Source organism: Macrobrachium rosenbergii, chromosome 16 (genome assembly GCF_040412425.1).
Source record: "Macrobrachium rosenbergii isolate ZJJX-2024 chromosome 16, ASM4041242v1, whole genome shotgun sequence".
NCBI classification, from domain to species: domain Eukaryota; kingdom Metazoa; phylum Arthropoda; class Malacostraca; order Decapoda; family Palaemonidae; genus Macrobrachium; species Macrobrachium rosenbergii.
In genome coordinates this window covers 25,490,518-25,500,517 of record NC_089756.1, presented here as the reverse complement: position 1 = coordinate 25,500,517, position 10,000 = coordinate 25,490,518, and the positions used below count along the sequence as shown (strand labels likewise).

At 37.5% G+C, this 10,000-nt stretch overlaps 1 protein-coding gene across 2 annotated transcripts in view; it reads left to right on the top strand.

Moving 5' to 3' along the window:
• Positions 1–2,077: 2,077 nt before the first annotated feature.
• Positions 2,078–10,000, top strand: part of LOC136847204 (putative inorganic phosphate cotransporter) — a 22,587-nt gene continuing 14,664 nt past the window's right edge. The window contains exons 1-4 of one of the 2 annotated variants that reach the window (XM_067118639.1): positions 2,078–3,444; positions 5,036–5,193; positions 9,093–9,192; positions 9,479–9,681. In XM_067118639.1, the coding sequence (XP_066974740.1) occupies positions 5,188–5,193; positions 9,093–9,192; positions 9,479–9,681 (309 nt within the window). In that variant the 5' untranslated portion in view covers positions 2,078–3,444; positions 5,036–5,187. Of the gene's footprint in view, positions 3,445–5,000; positions 5,194–9,092; positions 9,193–9,478; positions 9,682–10,000 lie in introns of those variants that run through there. The other variant, XM_067118638.1, reaches the window with a different exon arrangement.

Here is a 10,000-nt window from a genome sequence, read left to right as displayed (position 1 = left end):
ATTCCTCATAGCAGCTGCTGTATATTTCATACCTGGGACAGTTTACCAGACCTGTGTGACAGAGAAGGTTCAGCCGTGGATTAAAAACAAGAAGGAAGCAGGTGATAATCTCACGTTCTTTTTAACAGATGTCTTGATATGAAAAGTTTCTATAGTCACGACTGATTTTCAGATTGCTTCTCACGAGGAAGGGTGCTACCATAGTAGGCGGTCTACCTAGGGGATAAAAATTTATTAAGTGTTTCGCCATGTTTAGTACTAACCCCTCAGGGATCAAATGTGTTCAGCTGCACTTAGGGCATTAGATCCCGAGTGGGCCAGTACTAAACACATGAAACAGTCTGAAACACGTAGACTGCCTGCGAGTAGTAGCATGTGAGGAAGCTTATAGTGACTCCTGCTTTCCATTTTCTTATATACTTTTTTTTTCTTTAGGAAAAACCCTCCCATCCAATGCTCTTAGTTTCTTTCTGTTTCATAATTACGAAAGGTGACCTGTTTCCTGGTATATATAGTCTATTCACAACTATTACTGACACGTTAAATTCCGTATGTTTCAAACTAAGTCAAATTTTTTTATTGGTCTTACGATAAAAAAGATTCGAAGTTTTCTCCATGATTTGTTTATTTCAATGGCAAATTTAAGGTCAATGTGTTGTTCCATAGCAAAAATGAATTGACCAAACCACTCACGTGCCTTTAATGATTTGGAGGCTAAACTATTGCTATTATGCCTATTAAGATCTTTGTATATGTTACAGTAAGATTGTGAAATAGTGATTCATCTACACTGTTTCGCCGTGTTTAGTACTAGCCCCTGGGGGATCAAATGTCCCTTAGAACATTTGATTCCCTAGGGGCTAGTACTAAACACGACAAAACAGATTTGATCCCCCATGGTCTAGTACTAAACACGGCGATACAGTGTAGATGAATCGCTATTTCGCCATTTTTAGTACTAGCCCTCGGGGGATCAAATGTTCCTGAGCGAATTGGTAATTTCACAAATTCCCTAGGGATTTCGTGAAATCCCTGATTTCTCAGACTTACTTTAACATATATGCACATTCTGTTATGAAAAACATTGCAAAACATTATGAATACACAGTACTCTTTTAAAGAGAAAAGTCCAGTAATTCCAGAACACGTTAAGGCCACTGAAAAGATGAAGAATAACGATTACGTCGTTATGCATTCGCGCCATTCAGAAGGCTTTTCATAAAGATGGAAACCGAAATTTTTCCAATAACAGTACCGCCATTCACTAGTCTCCGTAAGAGAGATATATTTTCGAATTGTTTTGTCTGTGTGCTTTATTGGTTGTACGATTAAGGGAAAACAAATGAATGGACTTGGATACAACCATTGAAAACATTCACTAGGGTCACCCTTTCCCTGAAAGAGTGTATCCTTTTTAAAGTCCCTGCTTCATTAATCCATGTTTCCTGTTTCTATTGCTGATTCACTTCATTTCTTTCCAGAAAACAATAAATTCTAGAAGCCACCGCATGACTCGGCTGTACGGGAAAGGTGATATTCCTGAGGGCAATCAAGCAGACGAAATTCAGGCGATCATCGTTTCCAGCTCCAACAAGAGCAAAAGTATACGTTTTAATGTTGTGTCTCTATAAGGAAATTATTTATAAAACTTTACCTCTGAAGTTATGGTTTATACCAAATAATACGCTATTTATAAAGTCAGATCCAGATTGTTCAGCAGTATCATTTCTCCTTTGTTTGGATTTGCGTGTTTTGTGTCCACCAAATGTCTTGTGTTTTTACAAGGCTTAGATCAATCTTTTAACGCCTTTCATTCACTTTGCTTAGCAGAGAAAATTCGACAAGAGAAGAGACTGCAGCATAAACAAAAGGAATTGTTCTGTAGAGCGCAAATATTTTATAGCAATAGTGAAAAGCAATAAATATCTGACTTATTTAGGCCATTTCTTAATATACTAACGACGAATGTAACCGATGAATGCCGTGTCCGACTATAAAGATTCTTCTCGGCTCTCCGTTCTCCCTGCCTAGTCGAAAGACTGGTTTAATCTGGGGGAAGGCAAACAACAGTAACGGTAGGGTCCAGAAAGTATATTCTACTGCCACAGTGTAGTTAAAGCAGTGAGGCCTAGTCTTCAGTAGAACATGACATACACCGTGGTGGAGTTAGATTATGTGGTTTCCTTGCGCTGGCACGAGCTCTTGGTCTTAGCCTGCCCGTTCGGTTTTGTGGGAATTAACTTAATGAGCGAAGGCGCTACAACCAAAGATTGATAGGCTGTTACCGTGAGCCATCAACTGCTGGGTGAACAATACTGATAGCCTGTGTTAGTGTTTTGTATCCGCAGCGACGAGCCAAGGCGGATAATGTATCCTAGGCTTGTTATTCCTTTAATTGTTAGACGGAAAGGTTGGGCTAATACCTAATCCCGATACTGTTTTGCATTTACCAGCTGTTTGGTAAATAGTATCGTGTAATGAATTCATTTCGAGGCGAACCCAACACCACATATTTATTCAAGTATTTATCATGTGTTCTTTGCGTTTTTTTTTTTTTACTTTATTTTCGGTCAGGCTTCTTTTCACATTTTCCTATCCTTAAGCCTAACAAATATGGAAACCACAGCGGAAACAGATTTTTAGTCTATGGAAAACTACAGTAAAACAGAGTGAATTGTGCTAAGGAGAATGGTACAATGCGGAAAACAAACGAGAGGAACAGGCAGTAAATATATAATTCGTGCGTGTAATCAATGATAATAACAAAGACATTTAGAAATTTCCGTATGGTAATTACATTGATATGTACATACCAAACCTACCCTAACCCAATTGGGTCCTATCTGGCCAGGGGCCTCCTACCATTATCAGACTCCCCTTAAAGCTCATACCAATGTCAGTTAAACTATCAAACTAGAGGTTTGCATGTCAATTTGAGCGTGTTATGATGGATTGACGTGATTATCGAAAAACTACCAGCCTTCAGTACTGTAGTGCTGACAGACTATTTCGTCATGTGTGGGGAGGTGTGAAGTGAAGATTTCGAAGAGTGCAGCAGTTGTCTGCGTATTGGCTGGTGATGTCGACTTCACGGTGAGAGAAGGCCTTTTGGTTGGAGTTTACTGAACTGTTTAGAGGACAGACTTCATTATGGAATGCAAAAAGTGCGTGGCTATCCTGACAGACATAAAAAAGCAGCGTCTTACGACATTTTAGCTTCAAAATGACGAGAAAGAGACAGCTCAGACACTAAAGATATAGTGGCCACAAAAATGAACAGCATGCGTTGGGCATTTAGAAAAGAGTACAAAAAAAGTAATCCACTCGCAGAAGTCAGGTGACAGCAGCGAGGATTTATGCCGTCTAGCGTTATGGCATTTTCAATCACTGATGTTCCGCAAGGACCAGGGAACTACAAGGGAATCGGCGAACAATGCTCATGAGGTAAGGAAAAGCTCACATTCCATATACAGTCAATTTTGTACCACCAACAATAGCTTTCTTAAAACTAAGACAGCGGGAAAACTTTGTGTACTTAGGAAACTTGATGCACCAGCTACACGTTGATGAAAAAAAGCTTGTAAGACAAATTGAAGGCAGTAGAAATGGCTGCCTGTATGTGCTCTTTTTTTTTCTTGATATTTTATCAGCTTGTGTTTACGATGGTTAGGATTGTTCTGGTAGTTTAAACAAATATTGAACGTTTACTTAGACATTCAAAATAGTCGTTTACCGAAAATTTACCATTCACTTGCCGATTTTTTTGTTTTTTAATCGTATGTTTTACCAATAAAAATCACTCCGGTAGCTTAGATTATTATTCTCATGGCCATACATGAAATTTTAAACAATGTTGCTGCTCCAGTAAGGGCAATTTCTTCTAAGTATTTTTTTTAGTGCTGTTTTATGAAAGAGCTCATTTACAAGAAACACTTTCAACAGTGATTTATTGACTGAAGGCCCACGGAATAAGGAGAACATAAAGGAATCAGAGAAGGGTAGGAGTTAAGAACGGAACAAGAGCTAAAACCTTTAGCAGAGGACGAGTAGCAAAGTTGAATAATAGCTTACGCCATCGTTAACAATACATTATCAGAAAGCTAGGTATTATAATGGGTGTCCACTTCAGTGTAGTATTCTTGTCCTAATTAGATGGACCCCGTAGTGGAGTAGTGCCGTCAGTGCACCTCACATGGAGCAGTGTAGGCATTACTTAAGGGTCTTTACAGAGTCCCTTCGGCCCCTAGCTGCAACCTCTTTCATTCCTTTTACTGTACCTCCGTTTATATTCTTTTTCTTCCATCTGACTTTCCATCCTCTCCTGACAATTGTTTCATAGCTCAACTGCAAGGTTTTCCTCCTGTTACACCTTTCAAACCTTCTTACTGTCAGTTTCCCTCTCAGCGATGAATGACCTCATAGGCCCCAGCTCTTGGCCATTGGCCTAAATTCCATATTCTATTCTATTCTAATCAGGTGGAGCAGAGTTGTAGAACCTTTTCTGAGCCATGACACTGGCAACTTGATGAGAATTAGTTATCAAATCATGTTTTAAAGAAGTGTGATAAGAGAATGATTTTTTTTTACCATTATCTAAGTCTAGATTTACCTGTAAATGTTTAATGAATTGTTTAGCGTATATGATAATAACTGCCCTGTTATTTTCCCATAAATCATCACTTACATTTAAAAAGGATGAACATCACAACGTCAAATACGATGCCGTATCAAATGCACCAACGAAGCTCATGGAGTTTATCTCGTGCAACCACAAGCGTCGTTTTATCAAGCGTTTTTTGAGTAGAAATCTGATCAGTGATGCAGCAGCCTCGGGGTACTTAACAGAGTGGGGTCACTGCGTATTTTCCAATCTTTCCGCAATAAGATGCTATTGCCAATTTGATTAAAAAGATAAGATTATCTTGTCTTATGGTTATTGCAATAGCCAGTGTCTTGAAAAGATAAGATTATTTTGTATTGTCATGATTATTGCAATGGCCAGTGACATCCTTCAGTTGACGTAAGAATATTTCAGGGGGCACCCGGAATCCTTGGAGGAGGCAGTATCCAAAATCGTAAGACCTAAACTTGATTGAGAGAAACGTTGCCGTTCTAATATTCGAGTTTACCTGAAGGTGGCTGTGTGGAGACTGAAAGAGAGAGAAGCACAGCAGTACTTCGCGGATAATGATGGTAAGACTTTTATAATTCTGTTATATATATATATATATATATATATATATATATATATATATATATATATATATATATATATATATATATATATATATATATATATATATATAATGTGTGTGTGTGTGTGTTTGTGTGTGTATGTGTGTACATGTATGCATATACATGCTGCTATTACACTTAATAGCCTAGGCCACACTAAAACATTGATGTACCAAGTGCTTTGGTGTAAATTCAGCTAATTTTCAGGGTACCTAAAAAAAAGTGTTGAAATAAAGCGAAAAGTCTTGGTACGTACATCCTTCTGTTACTTTCGCTGTGTGGCCTCGGCTATATAGGCTACTCGTACATCTGCATACACATACACACACGTGTATGTATGTGCTTATACATATATGTGTGTGTGCGTGTGTGTTTTGATTAGCAACAATTATCTCTTCTCTCTCTAACGTATGAGTTCCTCCTTGGATGAGTCGGTAGAGTTCTCGGCTAGCACTCTGCTAGGCCCGAGTTCGAGTCTCCGGCCGGCCAATGAAGAATTAGAGGAATTTATTTCTGGTGATAGAAATTCATTTCTCGGTATAATGTGGTTCGTATTCCACAATAAGCTAGGTAACCAATTGGTTCTTAGCCACGTAAAATAAGTCTAATCCTTTGGGCCAGCCCTAGGAGAGCTGTTAATCAGCTCAGTGGTCTGGTTAAACTAAGGTATACTTAACTTTCTATAACGTGTGAAATTCGAACCCACGCATGCAATATAGGCTAAAGATAGCCTTCTCTGGTGTTAGAACCCTCACTTCTATAGTGATAACAGCCTGGTTCGATTCCCGACTGAGGTAAACCGTCCTTAGTTATAATCCATTAAAACCCACTGTGTTTTGCTGATGTAGCCAGTGAATTGTGTACTTGTTGTAGCTGGTTCACTTAAGGTGGATTCTTGGGCCTATGAGACGTATGTTTGGCTCCCTCTGATTGGCTGGTACCTGGAGGTAGGCGGCTAGCTCACTGTCTCATTTTTGTCTGTAGCTCAGAAAACTAGCTATATATTTATATTTCTTCATGTATCTCTCGTTTTCCACAAGATAGGAAAGTTTTGATCATACCATTGGATTCGATATTAATTGTGCAACTAAATCATGATTTCCTGAAATCAATAAGATAAAACACAAAAGAAATACAACAAGTAAAAGTGAAGAGAGAAGCATTTAATTCTTTATACCTGTTTTTACTTATCAGATTTTGCATCATTCGTGCGATCAAGATAAAATAAAACTTGTGTGTTCATACAATAAATCCGTACTGAATACGCTGGTGCTTTCACATTTTAGATGCGGGTGATATGTGAAGAGAAAATGAAGAATGTCTTATTATGTTGCATCCGTTCTTGATTCAGTTTGGCAGTGGTGCCGAGAGACGGTGATTTGCAAACAGCGAGAGCTTTGAGGCGCCGTTGACAGTTGCCAGTTATATAGGGATGATATGAGAGGTTTGCAGTTTCGACAATATTTACCGTATTATTATGTCATTACATTTTCTCTAAATAAATGCATAGAATTCCCGTTATGACTGTCGAACTTTTTCACTCCAATATCATATATGTCCGTATGTCTGGACACAGACATACGGATGTGTTGGCTTCAATTTAGTCTAGGTGAGAAATTTTACATACTGTAAGCTACATGATAAATAGCAGGCCTACATAATTATGGGTTCATTATTATGGCCTCTTGTTTCTCTGGTCAATAACATCAAAAGCTTATGGTTTTTATATGTTCATTCAATGAACGAAAGTACATCTTTTCATTTCTTACCATAAAATCTACTGGCGATGTAATGAGTATAAAATTCTGTCTTTTTCAGAATTTGTTTAAGCTACTCTTTACACCAGATTGTTTATTCCTTTATATACATGTTACATTTGATAATTATGTAGGCCTGTTATTTATCGTGTAGCTTACAGTATGTAAAATTTTTCACCTAGACTAAATTAAAGCCAACACATCCGTCTGATTATTAATCTTTTCTTATCAGATGTGTCCAGACACACGGACATATATGATATTGGAGTGAAAAAGTTCAACAGTCATAATTGGAATTCTATGCATTTATTTACAGAAAATGTGATGACATAATAATACGGTAAATATTATCGAAACTGCAAACTTCTCATATCACTATATAATTGGCAACTGTCAACGGCGCCTCAAAGCTCTCGCTGTTTGCAAATCACCGTCTCTCGGCACCACTGCCAAACTGAATCAAGAACGGATGCAACATAATAAGACATTCTTCATTTTCTCTTCACATATCACACGCATCTAAAATCTGAAAGCACCAGCGTACTCAGGGTGAATTTATTGTATGAAAACACCAGTTTTATTTTTATCTTGATCGCACGAAAGATGCAAAATCCGATGATAAGTAAAAAGAGGTATAAAGAATTAAATGCTTCTCTCTTTACTTTTACTCATTGTAATTCCTTTGTGTTTTATCTTCCTGATTTCAGGAAATCATGATTTAATTGCACAATTAATACCGAATCCTATGGTATGACCAAAACTTTCCTATCATGTGCAAAACGTGAGATGAATGAAGAAATATAAACATATTGATAAATTTCTGAGCTACAATCGACCTCCCGGTACCAGCCAATCAGAGGCTGCCATACTAACGTCTCTTAGGCCCAAGAATCTACTTCAAGTAAACCAGCTATAGTCTTTTTTTATCTTTTATTAAAAAATACATTAATGCAGTTTTACAGTTGTTTCACAGTATTTGCATAATTTTACAATGATAACTTTTCTACTTACACGAATATAATATGTTTACATACATTTTTTTTATTTTACTTTTTCCCTAATCTACGATTCTTTTTCTACATAGACTTTTTATATGTATATAATATTTAATATTAACTAGTCCTTATAATACAATAGTATTTCTTTTCAATTTCACATTTTATCAATCCCTGTCTCTATATTATATTGTACATGTAGTCTTTTGTAAATATCTTATTTAGGTCATTGTTGAAAGCATGACATATTAATATTTTTGTTTTTGACATTCTGTTTCTTATGAATGTAACTAAATTTGGGTCATCATTCAACAGTCCCACAGATCTTCCATACCATAGTCCTGTTATAAAATCCGATAACAGAACCATGGCAGTGTATAGTCAGTCGAATGTGATGTTCACAACCTGGATGGAGTAGGTTGGGGCTAGCAATTTCATTCCAAAAAGATGTGGTGAGTTCAGGAGGAGAGATTATTCAAAAGGAAAACGATGAGAGAATAATTTTTTTGTGATAATAATTAGTGCAGAGTGGATGGAAGATTGCGTTGATCGATCTAATGGTGAGCAGAAAACTGTCAAAATATAAAAAGGGTAATTAAACGCAACACAAACTGATGGGACTGCATTTTAGATAGTGATATGCGGTGGTTAGAGAGTTACTGAGTGACCAGTCAGGTTTTTTAAGCTTTATCTGGAGGAAGGCAATGTTCCAAAGGGATGAGTGAGTGGAACAATTGTCTCTATGTATTAGGGAATCTTAATGGAGGCGACTGTAACAATTAGAGCACCATAACATTACTTAGTATAATGTGAGAAGATTCTGTTACGGGCTTTAATCAAGAATGAAATTAGACAGATGACAGGGAACCTTCTAAGAGAATTGGCTGCAGGGAAAGCAGATAGTTTGATGTAAAAGGTGGTCTTGACATAAGGATGTATGTCTTCATGGTCGTTTAATACTTTCATGATTGGAGTGGTGGGAATTTGCTAGTTAGTTAGTAATAGGGAACATAAAAACTGTGAGCTGGCGAGAGAGTTAGAGTTTGTAAGAATTCTCTTGCCCTGAATGGGGATGTTTATTGGGATTCTTGTTTCTTAAAATCAGGACAAAAGCGACAACGAATCAGTCACCGGGTCGGCAGGTTGTATCTACTCCGTTGAGTTGCCGGGTGAAGGGCATCACCATCAACCGAATGAACGAAATAGTGAGTGTCAATGTAAATGTGAAGGAAAGCATTTGTCTTTTAGTTTTTTTTACAGTGAAAATATAATTCTATCAGAAAGAGGCATCTGTTTACAGTGAAAATATAATTCTATCAGAAAGAGGCATTTTGACATCCGGTTGTTCCCTGAAAAGCTGTTATTTCGAACAGGCACTGTATGACTTCCTTATGCTCAGCCCAGTGAAAGTCTAGGAATAGAAATTAGTGGTAAATATAACACTAATAATAATAATTGCATAACTAATGGCTGACGAAGTCATTTTTTCAGAAAATCATGGATGGACTGATTGGCACACTTTTGCCTTGATGAGTCTCTTGGGTCAATGCATAGCATTTATGAACAGAGGCTGTCTCTCTGTTGCTATCGTGGCTATGGTGTCCTCTGGCTCCAATTCGACTCACGGAGGAGAAGAGCACGGCGATGTTTGCCCAGTGCCACCTAGTGCCAACGATACTCTTGGTCCGGAAAAGGTAAGGTCACTCGACTTTGTACATGCAAAGTCACAAATACAAACACACTTTCACAGACAGGAAAAAACGCACTCGCACACATAAAAATACAGCTGAAAACATTGATATACGAATAAGCAGTTAATCGAGAAACTATTTCTATAACATGCTTGAAGGCCACCTTCTAAAACGTCGAATTCTAACTTCAACCACCTTATTAGCGTGATGTAACAAGTGTTTGTATGTTGTCTCACATAAAACGAACAGCTTGCAGCTACCTCATAGGGCTCACTAATCCAGTGAAACAACAGAACGTAGCTATTACAGGAAAAGAGAATTA